This window comes from Lepisma saccharinum, chromosome 2 (genome assembly GCF_977018435.1).
Source record: "Lepisma saccharinum chromosome 2, izLepSacc3.1, whole genome shotgun sequence".
In the NCBI taxonomy this organism is placed as follows: domain Eukaryota; kingdom Metazoa; phylum Arthropoda; class Insecta; order Zygentoma; family Lepismatidae; genus Lepisma; species Lepisma saccharinum.
Window position 1 is genome coordinate 213,209,743 of NC_139230.1, and position 24,340 is coordinate 213,234,082.

General features: G+C 39.3%; 1 protein-coding gene across 2 annotated transcripts in view; it reads right to left on the reverse strand.

Annotated features, from left to right (window-relative positions):
* LOC145984303 (uncharacterized) overlaps nt 1–24,340 on the reverse strand; it is a 141,833-nt gene that overhangs the window by 71,948 nt on the left and 45,545 nt on the right. For both annotated transcript variants that reach the window (XM_083117951.1, XM_083117952.1), the window contains exon 2: nt 7,352–11,123. In XM_083117951.1, coding sequence (XP_082974077.1) covers nt 7,352–11,105 — 3,754 coding nt within the window. In that variant the 5' untranslated portion in view covers nt 11,106–11,123. The remainder of the gene's footprint in view (nt 1–7,351; nt 11,124–24,340) is intronic.

The window sequence follows — 24,340 nt, forward strand, 5'->3', positions numbered from 1 at the left end:
CCGAAAGGAGTACCTACACCTTTGCTATGAAGACACGATTGAAAAAATTCGCGACTATATTGCGGGTAAGTCGATTTTTGTGTCTGTTGACAAAACATGTGATGAAGTGGGTCGCTCCATTGCAAATGTGACTGTTGGCACGTTAGAGGAGAACAAACCTGGGAAAATATTTCTCCTCGCAATGGACATCCTGGAGAAAGTGAATCACCAAACTATTTGCCAGCTGTTTGACAGAAGAATCTTTCTGTTGTGGCTACAGTGAATAAAGCATGACAATGTTCTGCTTTTTCTCACTGATGCGGCACCATACATGGTAAAGGTGGGGAAAGCAATTCAATTGTTTATCCCAAGTTGGTCCATGTAACCTGCCTCGCGAATGCTTTACATCGAGTGTGTGAAGAAGTGCGAAAAAGTTTTCCAGATGTTGACAAACTAGTGTCCAATGTTAAGAAAGTTTTCTTAAAATTGCCGTATAGAGTGCACCATTTTCATGAGAATGCCTCCAACATACCTCTACCTCCAGAACCAGTTCTGACACGGTGGGGTACTTGGTTAAGAGCTTGCATGTATTATTGCAATCATTTTGACGTAATTAAATCTGTGATTAACAGATTGGATAGGGAAGATGCTGCTTCCATAGCCATGTCGCAAGATCTAATGGCTAAACCTCAGTTGAAGGGCAGTTTGGCATACATTAACAGTAATTTTTCTCATTTAGTGACATCCTTCAACTATCTTGAAAAACATAATGAAACCATTCATTCAGTGCTCTCAAAGGTGAGTGATGTACAGCAACAATTGGAGTAATGTGAAGGTGAAATACGAAAAGCCGTCAGCAAAAAAATGAAACTAGTGCTTGAAAAAAACCAGGCGTATCAAATTATGTGCAAGATAAGTGAAATATTGAAAGGAGAAAATTTTGAAGAGGAATTTTCAGCACGAGATCTCACTTGCTTCAAGTATGCACCCTTAACATCCGTTGATGTGGAGAGAAGTTTCTCGATGTTTCGCAACGTGCTGTCTGAAAACCGACGATCCTTTACACCTAAGAACCTGGAGATGACTATTGTGATATTCTGCAATGCCAACTGAGGTAAGGTTTCTGAAGTCCTATTTCTGTAACCCTAGTGTGGTTAGCCCAAATATGATTCAAATATGATTTTTCAAATTATCTTAATCTAAAAAATATATAATGTCTGAAAGAAGATGCATTTCATTCATTTAGTTTTTTCACACTGTGTGTTCCATACCACCAGAATTTTTTTTATTCATTAAATATGTAATTAAAACTGAAGTTATTAATTACTTTGGATCACATTTATACATCCTTTTTAGGTCCTTTTTTGATATTTTTAGGTCTTTTTATAGGTCTTTTTTTGGCAATTTATAGGTCTTCAACTTCCGAGCCCTAAGGTTGTGAAGCTTGTCCTTGTCATGATATCTGGCAGCTGGTGTTATAGATTTGCAAGTTATAGCTGAGCGGTTCCAGTACTCACTCACTCACTCTCTCTCTCTCTCTCTCTCTCTCTCTCTCTCACTCTCTCACTCACTCACTCACACTCTCTCACTCACTGACTGACTCACTCACTCACTCAGAGCAATGGAAACAACGTACATAAAATTTAGAAGAAAAAAGAAACAATCTAGGACAGGATGAAAAATGGGGAACCTAGAAAAATATATTGCATTCAAACTATAAAAATTAGTGAATGAATTAGGATGGGGGGGGATTAGGAAAGAACAATGAGCACATTTTACACAACAAAATATTAAAATTGTCAACATATCCTTGAATTGTTGCACTAATATGTAGGAAGCAATCAAAAACACTAATGTAAAAACCTAGAATAGAAACCTCATTACAAGAATGTTACATTGCATAGCATACCTCTAATCACTAATCAATGATAACTACTCACTATTCATTACCTATTAAATCTACAGCTTTCATTACATAAACAAAAGTGTAACATATATATTATACTACTGTCAGCTATTATAAAGGTTTTGTTTAGTTCTACATGAAACTAAGTACATTACAGAAAAAAGCATAATTGAACAAAAATATGGAAAATGATTTTTTGTAGGCATAGTACAGAAATAATTTCAAAATTATTACAACAAAATGTACAACTCAGAAATTCCATGATTAATTTGAGAAATAACTTTAAAGAAATAGGTTCAGTTTCTCTTTTGTTGGGAGTTATTTAGTTAGGCTGGACTTTGCAAATTAACATAATAAAATTTTTCATTAAACCTATCAACAACATATACAATTTGGGCTCTCATACATAGCAAAATGGTAAATGATATGACCCTTTGGGGCAAAGCTTGAACCTTGGTAGGAGCCAAAAAAATTTTGACCCTAACCCATCATCATGAGAACAACTGTTGTTAAGTACCCAATAGGACAAGTAATGTAAATAGTTTGCCAAAGAGGAATAGAGATGGCAGCACCAGACGTGCAAGATTAAGAATTAGCATAATATATGCGAATAACTTTATAAATAAGAACAAAGCAAATTGGAAAGATGAAAAACAATAGAATATATTATAAGACGACAAAGAATAAATATAAAAGAAATAAATTAATGTACATGCTTGATAAATCAAACTAGTGATCATATGTAAATGGATCAGAAAACTAAAGAAGTCAAAGCACTGCTACAAATTTGTGTCTTTGAACAGATCTTGAATCTGTCTGATTTCATTTACCTTTCCAACAGTGGAAATTTTGTTTATCCCATTGGCGGCACATTCCAGTCAACACCGCACAGCACTTTTGGTTGCGCGTTTCAGCCGTGGCACCTACTTGGATGCACGTGTCAGTCGTTTTGGCACCAAATACACCCTAGGTTTGGACATATTTAGTGTTGGCACGTTCCAATCACAACCACAAGGGAGGACATAAGAGATATTCCCAAAGCCTAAGGGAAAAAGCTGTAAGAAGGATAAAGTAATCCCCGAATCGTAGAAAAAGCGAAAATAGAAGGAAATTAAGAAGAAAGTCCATATCCAAACCATCTACGAAGAAGGAAGTCCAGATCCCGATATTCCATTAAAAAGGAAATCCAGATCCAGATCGTACACTAAGAAGGAAGTCCAGATCCCGATATTCCATTAAAAAGGAAGTCAAGATCCACGTCGTCCATTAAGAAGGAAGTCCAGATCCAGATCGTCCATTAAGAAGGAAGACTAAGAAAGAAGTCCAGGTCCAGATTGTCCATTAAGAAGGAAGTCCATATAGAAGAAAATTCAAAAACATATTGAGATGAAAATTGACCGTGAATGAAAATTACAGAGGAATGTAGCTTATCATGTAAATATTCTGATTCCATGTATCCTGTGTTCGAATAATATATACATTTAAACAACTCCATTGGAAGGCATCCTGTCTGGTTTCGTTGTCTACAAAGAACCCTACCCTGTAGATATTCTAGCTGAGGTTTAAAATTAAGATTTATGTACCTTTGCACAAATGGAGGTTGCATTAATTAAATGAATTACTACATTTCAATAGCACATTTTTCGCTTCTTCTGTCTCTACTTTGGGGACATTCTTGCATGCATCATCTTCATCTCATGTATCATTGACAAATGCATTATAATTATCTTTCATTTTCACTGTTCATTTCTATAACTCATATGTTATTCTTCGTCTTATACACAAGATTCTCATTTTTAATGCACATTTTTATTTTTTCGCTTCATAATTTCCTTTTCATAGGAACACGTAGCATATTCATTTACATTAATTGTCTTCTTGCCTTCCTTTCGTTAATGTAGATCATGTCCAGCCTACTTCTCTCAAAACATTGTTCCACCATTGACATTACACATCCAGCTTTTTGGTAAGGTTGAGTCGTCAGTGAAACTTATTCCTTGGAGATTCATCTTCCCATCAACAGTTCCTATGATTTTACATTCCCTCTTTTACGGTGATGACTAATCTTATACTTATCCTTATCCGATGTCTTCAAGTGAGCTTGTGAGTCTCTTATCTGAATAGTTTTTTGGCCTCTATTTAACTTCTCAACACATATTTTCCTCTTTGAACAAAATCTCTGTTTTATCTATATAGATTCTTTGATCAACTATAATTTCTTCTATTTACATACAGATTACTTCTATTTACAGTTTAACGATATTACTATATTTTCAGCTGTTTGCTATTCTATCTGGTGAGTTTCGGCGATCTTCTTCCTGCAATCTTTCCGGAAACCTTCTTTTGTCATTAAAGTAATTCCTCGTCAGCTATATTGCTTCATTTCTTTCTTCTTCCAATGGTGCATTTTGTCTTCCATCTTCTTCATTCGAGGTATGTCCCTGGTATTGACTCTCATCTCGCTAATTTCTCCATCTTGGATTTTCTCCTCTGTCATATCGTCTAAAGTTATTACAATCTCTGTAATTTCTCCATGAGCTTTGATATATTCTATCTGTCATCTCTACTGCAGACTCATGATTCCTTTCATAGTTATTGTAATTTCCTTCCGAGTTTCTTCTTTCTCTGTCTCGTTGTGGGTTGTTTATTTCCACATGCTTCACACCAAATTCCTTTCTTCGAAACTTAGGTTCGTGATGACGCTCATCTTCTATATGCTGTCTCTTCCCATAAGGTGTCTCATTTGTCCCACGAGTTCCGGGTTCTACTCAGTATGTCTTCAGTCTTCAGGTAATCTATCAAGTCATCTACTTGTTTTATCTTCGCTGCCGCTATAGCTCTCTGTATTCTCAAAGGCAATGTTTGTACAGTTTGTTTAACCTGTTCTTTTTTGCTGCATCCTTCCTTCAGATTTTTAAAACTCCTTAACGTCTCCCATGCATGTTCTTCTAGGCTGTCTATTTTGGACCAATCTACATATTTCCTCTTTAAAGCTTCTAACTGCCTTTCTTTTATGTCCTCACTCCAGTAATAATTCAGGAATTTTCTGCTAAATTCTTAGAAATTTCTGAACTTGTGCTGATTAAGTTGATACCATCCCATTGCAGACTGCTCAAAACATGTTTCTATGAGGCTTAGGATCATGTGTTCTGGAATCCTCATGAGTCGGACGTTTGTAGCGAGTTCCTTCAGAAATTTCTTCGGGCACTTCTCCGATATGTTCCCGTTAAACTTTGGTAGGTACTGCAATTCTTGGGGTCTAGGTATTCTAGTTTTATACTTTTCACTCCCTTGGTATTCCTTATTTAATAAATCTAAGAATCTCTCGTTATTGTTTCCATCTTCATTGCTCTTCCCTTTTCTCTTCCTTCGTTGTTTGGGATCTTTATATTCCTCCTCTTCTTCTGTTGTAGATTCATTGCTAGAACTCTCATCCTTTATCACTTTCTTGAAATAAGTCTCATCTTGGTCACTGTTTTGAAAACTAAGTCTCGCCACCTTTTCTTGAGTCAATAGCTTTCCTAGCTTCTCCTCCATTTCTTCCACTTTCTTTTCTATTTTATTTGTTCTGAAAGCTGTATCGTTCAATTGTTCCCTTCTTTCGTTCGCCATTTTATCTATTTCATTTTCCCTTTTGTTTAGTTTAGCTGCGATTACATTTAGTTTGGAGACATATTCGACAATTTTCTTCTCAAGATGGAGTGTTTTCTTATTGTTTGCTTCCAATTCGCCCTGGACTTCATAACTCTGTCATCTGTTTTCCTCTCTAAATCTCAACACTTCCTTTTCAATTCTATCATTTATATCGAGACTCTCCTTTTCTAGTATCAACATCGTTTTCATAATCTTGCTTTCAACTTCATCAATTTTGAAAGTTACCACTTCTATCTGGCATTTATTTTTCATGGTTTTCCTTTCCAAACTATTGTTTTCTTATTGGTTACATCCAATTTTTCATGGACTTCTTCGTGATGTTGTTTAATTTCCTTTCTGAGATTTGTCACTTCATCTTGGATCACCAGGTTTGTTTCATTAATTCTCATCTCCAAAACGTTTTTGTTTTCTTCACAGGCATTAGCCATTCTTATGTACATTTCTTTACTTTCTCTTCTTCCTTCTTCTATCATATCTTTTAATTTCTTATTACTTTCTTTGAACTTTTCTTCTATCTTCCTATTACTCTCATCAAACTTCTTTTATTCTATGTTATTTTCATTTGTCTGTTTATTTTCATCTCAATATGTTTTGAATATTCTTCTATAAGGACTTCCTTCTTAATGGACGATCTGGACCTGGACTTCCTTCTTAATGGACAATCTGGATCTGGACTTCCTTCTTAATGTACGATCTGGATCTGGACTTCCATCTTAATGCATGATCTGGATCTGGACTTCTTTCTTAATGGACAATCTGGATCTGGACTTCCTTCTTAGTGGATGATCTGGATCTGGACTTCCTTCTTAATGGACGTCTGGATCTAGACTTCCTTTTTAATGGAATATTGGGATCTGGACTTCCTTCTTAGTGTAAGTTCTGGATCTGGACTTCCTTGTTAATGGACAATCTGGATTTGGACTTCCTTGTTAATGCACAATCTGGATTTGGACTTTCTTTTTAATGGAATATCAGGATCTGGACTGCCTTCTTCGTAGATGGTTTGGATATGGACTTTCTTCTTAATTTCCTTCTATTTCAGTCTTTTCTACGATTCAGGAATTACTTTATCCTTCTTACAACTTTTTCCCTTTGGCTTTGGGAATATCTCTAATGTCCTAATATCTCTAACGACACGCACATCCAAGTAGGTGCCACGGCTGAAATGCGCAACCAAAAGTGCTGTGGGGCGTCGACTGGAACGTGCCACCACTGGGGTAAACAAAATTTCCACTGTTGGAAAGATAAATGAAATCAGACAGATTCAAGATCTGTTCAAAGATACAAATTTGTAGCAGTGCTTTGACTTCTTTAGTTTTCTGATCCATTTACATATGATCACTAGTTTGATTTATCAAGTATATACATTAATTTATTTCTTTTATATTTATTCTTTGTCTTCTTATAATATATTCTATTGTTTTTCATCTTTCCAATTTGCTTTGTTCTTATTTATAAAGTTATTCGCATATATTATGCTAATTCTTAATCTTGCACGTCTGGTGATGCCATCTCTATTCCTCTTTGGCAAACTATTTACATTACTTGTCCTATTGGATACGTAACACTGTGAAGCTACATAAAAGTAATGCAATAGCAGCAATGTCATTCAATGATCTGACCACAAGTCACCCAATCATATGCTGGTTCAAAGACCCAAAGGACAGTTAAGGCATGAAGATTAGCTATTTGTGTGTGTGTGTAACATTTATACTGAGGCTTGCAAAATACAACAAAACACTGGCAAATGGATGATAATTTTAATTTTTCTCCATTACTACTGCATCTACAATATATTGCCAATTAACTTACGTTGCAATCTTTTACGTAGTATTCTGCGTCGCCTTAAACGTAATTGATAAAGCATACGGGCACGTTTACGACGAAGTTTTTCCAAATAATATAAATTAGATTTGGGAGGACGTGGTGGACGTGGAGGAAATTGTAGGCATATAAGATGCATCTTGGCTGTACTGGTTTCGGATACTGGGTGTTCAGGTGATTTTGAGCGTCCACGTGATTCAGGACGTGCAGGCAACTTTGTGACTCCACGATACGTTGAGGGTACAGGTGACTTTGAGGGTACACGTGACTTTGGCAATCCACGGGTTTCAGGGCGTCCACGAGACTTTGGTGGTTCAGGAGACTTTGAGGTTCCACTGGCTTCTTTGCGTCCACGAGACTCTGGACGTCCAGGTGACTTTGAGGGTCCACGAGACTCAGGACGTCCAGGTGACTTTGAGGGTCCACGAGACTCAGGACGTCCAGGTGACTTTGATGGGCCACGGGACTTTGAGACCTCAAGAGATTTTGAGCGTCCATGAGGCTTTGAGGGTTCACGTGATTTTGAGATTCCGTGTGATTTTGGGCGAACATGGGACTTTGGGTGAACATGGGACTTTGGGCGTCCACGAGTCTTTGAACGTCCATGGGACTTTGAGCGTCCACGGGACTTTGGGCGTCCACGGGACTTTGAGCGCCCACGGGACTTTGAGCGCCCACGGGACTTTGAGCGTCCACGGGACTTTGAGCGCCCACGGGACTTTGAGCGTGAGCGGGATTTTGACCGTGACCGGGATTTTGACCGTGACCGGGATTTTGACCGTGACCGGGACTTCCATTCTGCCCGGGAAATTGAGCGTGCACGGTGCTTCCAGCGTAACCTGGTCTGCAAGTTTACCGGGGACTTTGAGCGTACTCGGGACTTTGAACGGCCATGGGATTTTGAACGGCCATGGGATTTTGAGCGTTTATGTGATTTTAAGCGTCTATTAGATTTTTTGCGTCTATGGGGCCTTGAGGGTCCACGGGACTTTGGGGGCACACGGAATTTTGGGCGTCCACGAGGTTTTGGATGTCCACGTAACTTTGAAGGGGCGCGAGATGCTGGGCGTCCAGGTGACTTTGAGGGACCATGTAAATCTGAACGTCCAGGCGACTTTGCAGGTCCATGAGATTCTGGACGTCCAGGTGACTTTGAGGGGCCACGAGATTCTGGACGTCCAGGTGACTTTGAGGGACCACGAGATTCTGGACGTCCAGGTGACTTTGAGGTGCCACGAGATTCTGGACGTCCAGGTGACTTTGAGGTGCCACGAGATTCTGGGCGTCCAGGTGACTTTGAGGGGCCACGAGATTCTGGGCGTCCAGGTGACTTTGAGGGGCCACGAGATTCTGGGCGTCCTGGTGACTTTGAAGGGCCACGAGATTCTGGATGCCCAGGTGACTTTGAGGGACCACGAGATTCTGGGCGTCCAGGTGACTTTGAGGTGCCACGAGATACTGGGCGTCCAGGTGACTTTGAGGGGCCACGAGAAACTGGGTGTCCACGTGACTTTGAGGGCCCACGAGATACTGGACGTCCAGGTGACTTTGAGGGCCCACGAGATTTTGGACGTCCAGGTGACTTTGAGGGCCTATGAGATTTTGGACGTCCAGGTGACTTTGAGGGCCCATGAGCCTTTCGGCGTTTTCGTGACTTCCGGCGTTTCCGTGACTTCCGGCGTTTCCGTGACTTTGAACGTGGGCGGTGCTTCCAGAGGAACTTGGATGGCAAGTGTATCCAGGACTTTGAGCGTAGCCGGGACCTTGAGCGTCGAAGTGACTTTGAACGACCACGGGATTTTGAGCGCTGAAGTGACTTTGAATGGCCACGGGATTTTGAGCGTCCATGAGATTTTTTGCGTTCATGGGTTTTTGAAGGTTCACGGTACTTTGACGGTTCTGAGGATTTAGAACGTATGAGAGACTTAGAGCGTCCATGAGGCTTTGAACGTCCCAGGGATTTTGAGCGTTCTGGGGACTTTGAGGGTTTCTTGGCCTTTGAGGGTTTCTGGGACTTCGATGGTTTCTGGGACTTCGAAGGTTTCTGGGACTTCGAAGGTTTACGGGCCTTCGAAGGTTTACGGGCCTTCGAAGGTTTACGGGCCTTCGAAGGTTTACGGGACTTCGAAGGTTTACGGGACTTCGAAGGTTTACGGGACTTTGAAGGTTTACGGGACTTTGAAGGTTTACGGGACTTTGAAGGTTTACGGGACTTCGAAGGTTTACGGGACTTCGAGGGTTTACGGGACTTCGAGGGTTTACGGGACTTCGAGGGTTTACGGGACTTTGAACGTTTCCTGGACTTTGAACGTTTCCTTGACTTTGAACGTTTCCTTGACTTTGAACGTTTCCTGGACTTTGAACGTTTCCTGGACTTTGAACGTTTCCTGGACTTTGAACGTTTCCTGGACTTTGAACGTTTCCTGGACTTTGATCGTTTCCTGGACTTTGAACGTTTCCTGGACTTTGACCGTTTCCTGGACTTTGAACGTTTTCTGGACTTCGAGAGTTTCCTGGACTTCGATCGTACACGGGATTTCGATCGTACCCGGGACTTTGAGCGTACCCGTGATTTCGAGCGTACTCGCGACTTCAAAGGTTTCCGGGATTTTGAGCGCACCCGCCGTGGCTTCGAGCGTACCCGCCGCGATTTCGAGTGTACCCGTCGTGACTTCGAGATTACCCGCCTCGACTTCGAGCGTACCCGCCTTGACTTCGAGCGTACCCGCCTTGACTTCGAGCGTACCCGCCTTGACTTCGAGCGTACCCGCCTTGACTTCGAGCGTACCCGCCGCGACTTTGATGGTTTCCGGGACTTTGAGCGTTTCAGGGATTTCGATCGTGCATGTGACTTCGAAGGTTTCAGGGACTTTGAGCGTATCCGAGACTTTGAGGGTTTCAGGGATTTCGATTCAACCCGGGACTTTGGGGGTTTCCGGGACTTTGAGGTTTTCCGGGATTTTTCAGTTTTCCGGGACTTTGCGGTTTTCCGGGATTTTGAGGTTTTCCGGGACTTTGAGGTTTTCCGGGACTTCGAGGGTTTCAGAGACTTCGAAAGTTTCAGGGACTTTGATCCTACCCGCGACTTTGGGGGTTTCAGGGATTTCGAGGCTCTGAGGGACTTCGATCGTACCCGGGATTTCGAGAATTTCAGGGGCTTCGAGGGTTTTTGGATCTTCAATGGTTTCTGGGACTTCGAAGGTTGCCGTGACTTTGTGAGTCCAAGGGATTTTGAACGTCCAAGGGACTTTGAATGTCCAAGGAACTTTGAGCGTCCAGTGAATTTTGAACGTTCAAGCGACTTTGAACGCTGAAGGGGCTTTAAGAGTCCAATGGCTCTTAAACGTTTACGAAACTTTGCACGTCCACGGGACATTGGGCGTATGCGTAATTTTGAGAGTCTGAGGGACTTTGAGCGTTGGCGTGATCTTGAGCGACCGCGGGACTTTGGGCGTTTGCGTGATTTTGGGCGTCCATGGGATCTTGAGCGTCGGTGGGATCTTGAGCGTCGATGGGATCTTGAGCGTTTACGAGATTTTGAGCGTTCATGACGTGCTGAGCTTCCAGTAGTTTTTAAGCGTTTATGGGGTGGTGAGCTTCCACGTGAACTTGAGCGTTTACGAGGTGCTGGGCTTCCACGAGATCTTGAGCGTCGAGTAGGTGATGAGCGTTCACGACGTTGTTCTGGTGGTTTCAATATGAAAACCACACGTTTATCTTTGTCTGGACCTTGTTTTTCCATGATGCTGCATTAGTAGAACTGAAAAAGGACAAGAAAACATTATACATGTGGTGTGTTTTCCTAAAATTAACAACATAACTAAAAATGCACAAATAAGGTATGATTATATAATGTTCATAATTCATGAAGTAAAAAGATCAGTAGATAATTCTGTGAATAAAGACACTGATCCAACAAATTACTCGCTGCAAATACTCTCTGCAAAATAGAATTTTGAAAACTTATATCATATTATTGAAAATAAATAAACTGTTTTTCTTCACTTCTTGTCTGATCGAGTGAGATACACTGGAACTTGTCAAATAATTCCAGTCTGTTTCTCATAATAATTATGAATAATGACATACATCAACTCCATTGATTGCAGAACTACACTCTGCCATTCTACAGTTTACTAATGCATTCGAGAATGCTCCTTCACAAATATGGTTGGTGGACAAATCCTGCTTTTCTTATTGTTTTAATTCACTTCATAATCTTGCGAAAACCATATCTGAGCAAGTGTCACTATTATTTATTTACAGACTGTATGTAGTATGCAAAATAAAAATGTGCAGTTGGATGCTGATTCTGCCTATGTCTTCAGTGTAGTGTGCATATCTAATGAATCACTGTTCAGTCTCTGGACACATGATGTGTTTGGGGACAGCATCTAATAGGGGTGTAAAATCATCTGCCTTGGAGGCTTATTTCCAGTGGCCAAGGCTCCACCTTGTCTGCTGGTCATAAAGACTGGTTGTAAGTGAAGATGCCGGGTAGGATTATCAGTGGCCCAGTCTCCACTTTCATCTGGTGGTCACATCAAGACCTGTAAAGTGCCAGGGAGCAGTGGCCCAGGCTCACCTTGTCAAAAGGTTATGGGACGATAATATTAGTAATCAACCAGAAAAATTGTAATTAATCTCCTTCAGGATCGCTTTATGTGCAACTGTCAGATCCTGAATGGTTGTGGGCATACAATTCTCCCAGTCAGAATACAAACGAGGATCATTGTAGCACACACACTGGAAGAACTGTATGCCCACATTGTTTTGACAGTCTACTGCGTTCAGATTTTCAAATCGATATAAAAAAATCTGGAGATCAGTAGGGTACAATTGTTAATAGTAGGTTTTGTCTATGGTAAACAGTAGAAATTTCTAGCAGGATATCTTGTATATTGTTACTTCATAAATATTGTTGTTATTTGTTACTAATCATTAGTTTTGAATGTTCCAATGTAAATTATTTTTAGAGAATTGTATCAAAAATAAGGAAGAAGTAAAGAGCAGAAATATAACAATAAAGAATTCTAAGGCCATTGACTGTTACATGTGTGTCCTCCCAACAGATTTGTCAGAACTGTCTGTAGTGTTTGTCAAAGCATTGGGCATATGGGAATTATAATTTGCAGATAGAATAAAAACATTTCAATGCACTTGCACCAGGACTAGGAAGCTTTCAGATGCCAACCATACATACATAGCCACCCCCAAATAATAATCTAACGTGCTGTTCCATGCTAAAGTGCAACTCGGCATCGCTTAGCTTACTAATGACTACCTGCACAGTGATAAACATGAAGTGGAGCAAATAGCCTCAGATGACCCCACCTACCTCCCAATAATAACATTTGTCATGCAATGTGATGCATTATTGAACTACCAACGAATCATAATTCATATTTGCTCTGCCATTGTATTGTGATGTAATTAACAAAGAGGTGGGGAAGAAGATAGGAGGAAGAGATGAAGGTCCAGATGTTCGCTGATGACTTAGTAATATTGGGAAATGAAAGAAGTACAGAGACAGCTTGATAGTTGGAATGAGGAAATCAGAATAGCAGGAACGAAATTCAGTGCAGAAAAGAGCGAGGTGTTAATAACAACAAACAGAGCCAGAAATGAACCAAGAATAAAGATGGACACAGAAGAGTTGAGGGTACTAGAGAGCTTCAAATATCTAGGAGGCATAACTGAGAGAAGTGGAAGAATAGATGAGGAGGTAAACAGAATATGACAAATGGGTGGTGGACTATATGAAAGTGTTCGAAGATTAATATGGAACAGGGATGTACCTATGAAATGCAAGAAGGTAAAATAAGGTAATATACAACACATGCTATGTGCCAATAATTATGTATGGAGCAGAGACACAAAATAAAGATGCAGGAAGTGGAGATTAAATTTTTAAGGAGTATATTGGATCCAACAAACAGTGGGGGTGGTGAAGCTTCAGGACAGGATAGATCAGGCACAGATGAGGTGGTTCCGACACATGGAGAGGATGGATGCAGAAAGACTACCAGTAAGAGCTTACAATGCACAAGGAGTGGGAATAAGGCCAAGGGGGAGACCAAGATGTTGGTGGAAAGAGCAGATAGTGGAGAGTGTTAGGAGAAGAGAACAAGATTGGAACACCATGGAAAGAAAGGAATGGTAGATCAGAAGAAAATTGAGAGGCTTGACTTTTATGCCGACCCAGCTAGAGGCAGGAAATGGCAAAGGATGATGTAACCACAAAAGCTTGACAAACTTAACTTCTTCTTGTTGTAAATGACAAGATGGAAAAATGATTATGGTATTCTGTCCATTTTAGAGACCTTATGTCAGTCAGGTTAAAAAAATAAAGTTCGAGTCACAATCTTGGAGGCTCATTGGCAATGTTGACTATGTAATGAAATATTTCAAGGATAAGCAACCTTTGTGTACAGTTTTAGCAATAATTTTATGCATGCATACAAAACAACTAGGATGCAGAACATTCTATTTCAACAATAGCATATTTCATATTTTTAGATTTATGAATAATATTTGTGCAGAATTCATGTTAGCCCAAAATTTTCATATTAAAAGAATTCCCAATCAGTAGAAGCTCTTATATTAAAGTGTATTCATTTTCATGGCTAAAATTCAAATATCTAGGATGTGTAGGACTGTCTGTTGGTAGAGAAAAATATTTTCACTCAAAATTTCACTTGCCTTCATATTTTAAAATGTTTGAGTCTCAGAAAAAAATCAATAACCACAGCCACTTTTTGAATTATGTGCAAACTGATAAAAGAATGTAGGTAAATGGCTTTCTAATGCTTAGCTGATGTGTGCATCATGGCAACAAAAAATTTGCATCAGTAATCCACATGTACTTCAGCTACTATGATAACAGGAATTTATTCCTATCTGATTCAGAGGTTTCAGTTCTAGTTGCAGCTATGTTTGGTCTCTTTGTGTTTAACTCAGGTGCACATTTTTATTTTGCATACTACATACAGTCTGTAAAGAAATAATAGCGACACTTGCTCAGATATAGTTTTCACAAGATTATGAAATGAATTAAAACAATAAGAACCTTTTTGAAAAAAAGAAGTTTCATTATCATCCTTTGAATTATGGTAATACAGAAATCAATAACACTGATAACAAATAGGTATACCTTTTTGGAGCTTACTTTTGATTTTTCCACACTTATCCCAGACACAAAAAGAGAAGTGTACAAGATTCTAGGGAATTTCCACTAACCATTAAAAATGTGCATTAATTACTGCAAGACTTACCTGGGTGTTTATGGCACAAACATAAAAGATGTTTTACAAAATAATCACATGGAACTTTTGTAGATTAATAAATAATAATTAAAACTTCATGATGCCTACCTTCAAATACATGATGTTTCCAGATATGTTTGCATGTGAAACAATATATTGATATTTAAGTATCAGGTTACAACAAAATATAAACTAAACTAGGAAAGTCAGAAACACAGAGATTTACATTTTTATGATTATTCAGATAAATATTAATGATTGAAACAACATTAAAAGAATAAAAGATGTTCATAGATTTTTTTATTATTAATACATAATAGTGTCATATAAATTGCCAGGGTATAATATTAAGAAACATCTAGATATTAGTTATTGATACAGGTCACAGCCAGTGAAGGATATAGAAATCTTGCCCCCCCCCCCCGCAAAATATTACCAAAGTCCTACCTTCACACACACACACACACACACACACACACACACACACACACACACACATATATGTATTACACACACCTACATTACATATATATATGTAGGTGTGTGTAATTCTTGACCTCATGTTGACAAAGTCACATATAGGGGAATGTGCTGTGTTCCAAGCAGGGGGGGGGGGGGTCAAAGCTAAGTAAAGCATAAATAATGATTTATTTCTGTTTGCGGGAGCGTGGCAAAGTTTCTTTTCTTATTTTTTGAAGTTGGGACCTAATACATTTGAGTTAATCATTGAAAAATTGCAAATACAATAGCTTTGACAACAAAACATATACCGTGCGTCCATTTCGATCTGCAGCCGAGAGATCGGGAGAAGCATGGCGGGCGGCACTGACGGAGATGCCGACATTTGCGGCCTGAAATGCCCGCTTATTTTTATGGACATATGCAGACATTTATATAAATATTGCAAAACGAACACTAACCTGTGCTATAACAGGTTTTTGGGGCCCGTGGTGATGTGATATATATATATATATATATATATATATATATATATATATATATATATATATATATAACTGTTTTCTCACACCTGGAAAATGATACATGTGTTGCAACCATCATAACTTTCTCGTGATTAAAGATAGGTTGAAGAAACCTTCACCACTTCATTACTCATGAAATTCTAGTCTGACTGCCATGCGTGAGACTTTAAGTGGGTGACCTAAGGTCGGGGTTTTTCTGGCTTTTCCCCCTGCATAAAGCAGCTCCAGGGTTCACCCAGCCTCAAAACAAATGGTACCTGGTGGGGGTAAAGGTGGGTGGAGATTGACGCTGATCACATCACCTCCAAGATATCCGACATTGGAAATTTGTGGGGTGCTACCCCCACATACCCTAAATGTGCCTTAATGGCACGGTGCTATCTGGTATTGGTTTCTGCACTTCCCAGCAACTACGTTTATTTTTTACATACGCGAACCATCTACTATGTCAATGGCTGATGGCCCTCTAAAGGCTTACTTGTCTCCGCAAGTCTGTAACACGGTCACAGAAACATCCTGTATAAATGTGCTTGTGTGTGTTACTGAAAATATTTAAACAGTGGTATTATGAAAGTCTGAACATTTCAGATGCTATGGCATAGTACAGCACAATTACTTTAGACAACAAATAAATAAAGGAAAAATCAAGCTTGCATTGCCTATAAAATTTATCTCTTGCCTTTTGTTTCACCAAATCTTGAACCACATACACAAAGTCGAATTTTGATAACACATCACTTTACATCAATAATGTGGCAATTAGGGTCAGTCCTTTTTTAAAAGACATTTAATATGACTTGATTTATGTCAGACAAGAGAAATTTCTTTCGGCACTTGTAACTGTTACCTGAGCTGTTAGCCATTTTTTTTCTTTTTACATAAACTGCAACTATAATATTATACATGGATGGAAGCTACATGCACTGTTTCAAACAATAATAAATTTGTTAGCAAAACCTGCAAACATCCCTTCTCTGGTAGGGGTTTCCAGGAAGCAAGAATAAAAGTATCTTCAGATATTTATTTCTATTTCAGTAGATTTCTCTCGCACAAGAAGGAGTATGCCAACCTGGAAAAAACTTCCTTGCCACAGTCTATCCTCTTCTTTTCAATTTTCCTCAACATAAAATCATACAATCTAAGATTGCAAGAGGTCGAACAACTTCAAATCACGGTGCCTGTACCACAGATTGCCCACTACTAGGTATGTACCCTCTCAAAGGAAATCGGTAGAAATTTGGAGTCACAAACAAGAAATTCAACTGTGAAACAGTGGAAATTTTAATTTAATATCATATTAAGACAACAAGCTTCAAATTCAGTTTACTTCTTTCTATAGCACGTAATTTGATTACAAATGGAGCTCTACCACTAATGTAGGTGTCTGTTCTTTCTTTTATTATAATATCCTAGCATTTGGACGATAAATGAATATTAATAAAATGATCAGTAATATTATACAATATTTTGCAAGCACGAGGCCCTATGCTTTGGCATGCGATGCACACCCCTGATGGCAACTCTGACTCATACTTCCTGTATGCAGAATAGAATCAAGACGGAAAGGACAGAAAATTATTGTTTTAACATAATTGGACATTCTAAGTGCCTTTATGTGGAACATTTGAGGAGTGTGCAATAATGAATCAATATTAATTGATTTTTGTTAATTAGTCTTGCTTTTCTGACGCTTTTTGGCTAATCGTGATGATGAGTATGAGTGATGAAATTGATGGACACTCACAAAGAATATTCATGCCCAGGCTGAGGTTGGCAAATTGTGAATTGGCAAACAAAATGAAAATTCTGTTGCATAAATTGTCTTCACTGGACAAATTACTAGACTGTTTGTGCTTCTTCCCTGCATTAGATATTTCTGTAAAGCAATACTATTTCCACTAGGTTACAAGGAACAAATAGGATGCTGCAAGTGAAAAGCTATTTTCACAATCATTACAACATTACAAAATGCATTAGCAAAATACACTAAGCAAAGGTAAATAGTTTTGTCCTGTAAGGATTTCATATTAAAAGATTTCTTGCTTTTTTTTATATGTATCAATGTGTTTCAACATGTTACAAAGGTCGTTCAATAAATAAGTTTCCCTGTGCCATAAAATTTGTTACAAAAATAATAAGTAACACTATGCACATAGTTGATGAGCCCTATCTGTCACCTTCAAGGAACGATAGGCATTTCTGCATACTTGAAGGCACATGCGCAGAGGGAAAGGAAATGACGGAACATCGTGAAATGCCAGGCTTGCACCGTTAGAGAGGAGGGCAGCATGGTAGGTGCACATGTATTGGACAGCTGGTGTCAGGAAGAAGTGCGTGCCGTGATTCGGTACGAATGGGCAAATGGCTTGATATCCACAGGAAACTGGTTGCTGTGTATGGTGACACTGTAATGTCTGTGCAGATGGTCAGAAGGTGGTGCAACATGTTCACCGAAGACAGAGTAGGGACTTTTGATGAAGTTCAATCCAGTCATCCCTCAACTGGCTCCACTGATGAGAATATCACAAAAGTAGATGAATTGATCCAGAGGAACAGAAGAAACAAGGTTCGTGAGGTGGACAACACGTTGAACATTTTCCTTTGGACCACTCAACTGATGAAAAAGTCCAGGTTGCAGTAAGACAAGTGTTGCACAGGGCTTTGATAAGCTTGTGCAGAATTGGGACAAATGCCTCAATGTGCAAGGCAATTATGTTGAAAAGTAGTACAGGTATGTACTGATCCAGACATGTAAAGTTTGCATGTATAGGTTACCAAATAAAAATATTACAACATAGGAAACTTATTTAGTGAATGACCATCGTACTTAAGAATTAATTGTGCAATAGGTGAAAACTGATATAAATTTTTAATTTATTGATGAACTATTGCCACGTTTACACTAGTAGGTGCCTATATCAAGTATTACTAGAATCAGAGCCAGTGTTAGGAAACAGAAGGCCCTGTGCAAACTATATACACAAGGCCCTTGTGAACTATATCTGTAAGACCTGGTATTTTAAAAAAACTGAAAATATAGACAACTTCCAACGCTCATAAAATTCTACAGGATGGGGCAAAAGAAAGATAACCGAAACATGGAAATGAGATGAAGTTTGTGATTTACGTTGATTTGGCAGTGGATGTAATGTTTCATGTTACAGATAATTGCTGACTGACAGATCACCATTCGGCAGTACACATTAGCAGAATGGATTTGGAGTGTGTAGTATTATGTCAGAATGGTGGACCATTCTTGGCAGCTGTACATCATGTGTTTGAAGAGCATTTTCAGCAACCAGCACCTTGGAAGAAAACCTTCTTGAAATGCGAGGACATGTTCCGATGAACAGGGTCAGTGACAAATCACAATAAAGGATGATCTGGGCACCCACAAAGCACCAGAACAAACGAAAATGTCATGTGCTTGTTAAAGTTCTGCAGTCACCAAAGAAAAGCAATTAGCGTATGTCAAAAGAGATAGAACGGACCAGTGTCCAGCAATAGCATATTGGTTATGTGCATATTACTCACTATCTATAAACAAAAATACATTAAGAGTATTAAATTTCATCTACTTGCATAAGTGAGTATATATTCGTTGTAAACTAAGTTTCGGAAGCTTTACTGCTTCCTTCTTCAGGTTGTCATATTTTAGGCTCGGAACATCAAGCCACGTCGGAGAAGTGTTTTATGAGGATACTAGGTAAAAGGTTGGCGTTAAAAACACTTCACAGTGCTCAACATTATAAATTTAAACCTACCTTTGTTAAAAACCCTTAAAGCTCATGTGAAAAAACATGTTAATCTCCAACACAAAGATCTAGTATCCTCTAAGACACTTCTCCAACGTGGCTTGATGTTCCGAGCCTAAAATACAACCTGAAGAAGGAAGCAGTAAAGCTTCCGAAACGTAGTTTACAATGAATACATACTCACTTACGTAAGTAGACAAAATTTAATACTCTTAATGTATTTTTGTTTTTCAGTGTCCATCATATTGGGAAAGGCATTGGTGCTCATTCGTATCGCATACAGGTGTTTCAGTAGTTGAAGCCTCCAGATTTTCATGCTCGCATGCAGTACTGTAGATGTGTGTTACGAAATCTGTATGTGGATCCACATTACATGGATGATTAGTGGTTTTCGGATTAGTGTAATGTCATGTTCTGTGGTCATGACAACATGGGCTTTCTAGGTTGGCAAAAGCCGTCGAGTACGCACGAAGGCCACTCCATTCCAAGAAAGTATCCATGTGGGCGGCGATGTCAAGTCATGGTGTTATTGAACCCTATTACACTCAAGATGAAGCTGGTAAACCAAGAATGGTAATGACAGCAGTATACAGGGAGCAGGTCATCATCTACAGCACAGATGGAATAACTTGGCAGTAACATCATCTCCCACCTTCACCTCTCCTTCCAGAAGCGAAGGCTCATTCGCTAGAGCGGATGACAAGGTGACGTGCAAACCAATCGAAATCATTCCGAGAGGAGTGATGCAGGCGTGCAAACCCCCAAACTGTTACATTAGTCTTGCGAAACAAACCACAGCTATGAGCGAGTGATTGCAGCCTATTTTGTTTCTTTGTTAGCGAGGGTTTTTTTTTGCTGGTTTTGTCATTGTTGTACAATGAGCAGTGGTGTAAATAAAGGTATGCCCTTGCACAGTGATGCAAGAGAAATAGTTTTCAATGTGTATAAGAACTCTGATTGCGATGAAAACAAAACAACGGCTGTTCACAGAACGTCTGTGGCAACAGGTGTCAGTGAAAAATCTGTGTGGAGAATTTTGAAGGAGAAAGACAAAAGTGTTGCGAGTGCGAGCGGTAAACCTTTTTCAACGCCAGGCAAAAAACGACCGAATGCCCAGCAACGTGTAACAAATCTGGATTATTTGATGAAGCAGTCGTGCGCCGAATAATCCATGATTTATACACGAAAGGCGTTGTTGTCACCGTAGATAAACTGATGAAGGAACTGCAAGAAAATATTAATTCTAAGGGTTCGCGTCGGTCGTTGCATATGATCATAAGAAAATTAAATGAATGAAACAGCATTGTTGCTTTGCGGTGATCATTTTTGATTGAAGTTAAAAACTGAGCAGAGAGCAACCCCGCCGGCCTTTCATTTACATGGATGAAAGTTTCGTGAACACACACCCCACTGTCCCCAAAGTTTGGCTGGATTCCAAAGATTCAGGGGGGGGGGAGTTAAAAGTGCGAACAGGAAAGGGTCCGAGGTTTATTATTGTGCATGCCGGTGGTGAAAGTGGATTTGTGGAGGGGGCGAAGTTAGTGTTTCTTTCAAAAACAACTTCTGGGGACTATCATGGGGAGATGAACACTAACAATTTTATGTTGTGGTTTGAAAAACAGCTTCTTCCCAATCTGCCCCCCAAACTGTTATTGTGTGTGACAATGCTCCATACCACAACAAGTTAGTGGAAAAAATCCCAACATCAAACAGCAGGAAGGATGAAATGAAGTCGTGGCTGCCTTCTCACAATATTCCGCATGCAGAAGGTTTGCTGAAAGCTGAATTATATGAAATAATAAAAATAAACAAGGTCGCTTATAAGAGGTATGCCATGGACGAAATTGCAGCAAGGAACGGACACAAAGTGTTGAGAATTCCCTCATAGCATGCAGATCTCAATCCCATTGAACTCATTTGGGCTAATGTGAAAAATTATGTCGCCAGGAATAACATTACCTTCACAAAAAATGGCGTTCAGGAACTTATGGAAGAGGGTTTCCGACAGGTGACAAGTGAGGACTGGAAGAAAGCAGTACAACACTCACAGAAATGGGAGGAATTTTACCGAGAGAAGGATGGACTTTTGGAAGAAAGAATTGAAAACTTAACTGTGTATGTCGACGACGATTCAGATTCAGACAATGATGTCAGTCTATCTTGCACAAGTGAAGAACAGGAGGATGATGACGTGCTTCCCATTGCTGATTAAATGTACGGGATTTTTGCACTTTCCTGTTTTGACATACCTTACGCAATAATATATAACATGTTCTTTCAGCAAGTGTTTAATTAATTAATGTTACTATTATTATTTAATTATTTATTTATTTATTATTATTATTATGACTATTTCATCTAGCAGTGCTAACATTAAATTGAAGATTGGTAGTTTGCACCGTGATCTTTACTGCTCCTACACTTACTCATGCCATGATTCCTTTCATAGCAGTTGGCAACGCTGACTTACCAGGGAGTGACGTTACTGCCAGGTTATTCCTTCCCCGCTGTAGTTTCATGCAAATTTACAGACATTTTGTGATCTGAATAATCTGGATTTCCATCAGCTAGTTTTCTAGCAAGATGGAGCTACCCCACACATAGGCCTGGGGAACAGGGCACTGTTAGAGGAAGTGTTTCCAGAATACCTCGTGTCCAGAGGGACTGTCTTCCCTTTCCCTCTGAGAAGTCCAGACCTGACGATGTGTGATGCATTTCTGTGAGGAATGTTGAAGGAACAATATTTCTCACCAGTACCCCAAACTCTGGAACAACTAAGCGAGAACATTGACTCGGTGCTGGGAGGTGAATCCAATGACCATGGCTCCCAGAGGTGTCTAAATTCATCTAATGGATGGTACTTGTTATTTGCAATGACGGCAATCATGTGGAACATGTCATTGGGCAATAAATACACTGTCCTCATGGACACGACTTCGGTTGTCTTTTTTTTTGGGCCCACTCTGTATAATAAAACCAGCATGGCTATTAGTATTACATAAGGATTACCTATTGTTAAATTGATGGCACAGTGTTAGCATCATCACCTTGTAATCAAGGGGTCTGGGGTTCAATACCTGGTGGAGACACATAGTGGTTCAGATCCCACTTTAAACTCTAGGCCCAGACCCGATTAGCCTTCCTGTGCATAAAGTGGACTCAAAACACAAACTCAATCAACAACTTACACAGAATACATGAAAGCAATGGTCCATAGAAAAATATATGTCAGCATAAGAATAAATTTGCCCATGGTTAGTGCTGAAAAAGAGCAGTTTTGGATCCATTGTAGATCTTCATAGAATTTCTCCTTTGAATTTTTTTGATCCTGCAGTTCAAATATTGATTTCAGAAAAAAAAAGTCCTTGCTTTACAAAACACAAAGTAATTCCTGCTGTTTTGTGTTTTCTGTTTACAGATGACAAGACTGATCAAGATTTTTGTTCTCAAGGTGACAGACATACTTACTCAGAGAACCTTTTTCCCAACATGTCTTACCTCCACACTAGTGATGACCAAAAATATCAAGATTGCGGAAAATTTAAAAATCTCGATTTGGAAATTTTACTACCCAGGTTTCAAAGGCAATCCGAATTTGGGAGAGAGAGGTTTAACCAGTGGCATGCATACAATGTAAGCTTCTGAAGCATTGCTTCGGCATGCAATATGGAATACCATAACAATATATTATGTCATTATAATCACATGATTATTCAACAATAACTAGATAAAACCGTTCCATTTCTTCACTAAACATAGAACAAATACCAGCCCCTGCAGCCCTGCAGTGAGGTTGAGCCAAAGTGATCCTCCTTTCGCATCAGTTCAGCAGTGGCAGACAGTTGCGTGCACACTTCAGGGTCACGGGTCATGTGCATGTATTTCTGCTGCAAACGAAGCTAGTATCGGACAGGGAGTAAATCTACTCTATACAGAGACTGTATCGGAGTGTTTCAACTTGAATTGTTTTAGTTTTTCCTCAGTTTACGGATTTGGTTTGCCAAATGTATATGAAAGTGTGTGAAGGTACCAGGTAGTATCTAGTAATTGTAATATACAGGGTCCTCCATTCAGCCTTGGGCACCTTGAATGCGGCATGCTTAACAACCTCCCGGGTGCCAACTCCCTTCAAATCCCGTGCAATATATCTGCTATGAAAGCAGCTAGCTTCGAAATGACTTCAAGTTCTCAGAATTATAGTTACAATTACATTCGAAATAAGCATTAAATGTCATGGGGATGTTGAAAATGTTGTACTCATGCATCCACTCGTTTTTGGCATGTATTTAGGAAATACAAGTGTTCTTGCAATTTTCTATTGTTTTATACAGTGTTTATTAAGCATATAGTGTTCCAAGTGTTATTTGTCTTCTGCTATAGTTTAAATAATGGCACATACACACACATTACAGCAAAACGAAGGGCCACCCCGATGGCACCTTGTAATCAAGGGGTCCCGGGTTCGATTCCTGGTGGAGGCGCATAATCGATAGGATACCACTTTAAGGTGTAGGTCCAGTCCCGATTAGCCTTTAAGTGGACTTGAAACACCAACTCAATCAAACAATACAACGAAACGTTTTTATGTACGATTCATATCTGATTACAACCTTGAAGGGATGTTCGTAGACAATTTTCAACAAAATTCCCAGATGTCGTTCCACACAGAAATACCGTGCAAAACCTTGTGAACAAATTGAGAATGAGAGTCAGTTAAATTTCTGTAAATGAATTATGGGGAATGCTAGTGGTGGCGTAATTGATCCACGATTAATATTCTTCTCTAACGAAGCAAGGTTCCATTTACAGGGAACAATGGAACAATTTCTGTTGTGAAATCATTTTGAATAATGAATATCTAGCCTATCTTTCTAAATTTCATTTTATTTGAAAAGAAATTATTCTTTTATCACATTTTGATAAAAAATTGTGACTTTATCTCTCCTTTCCAAGCAGAAATGGGACCTATTGTCT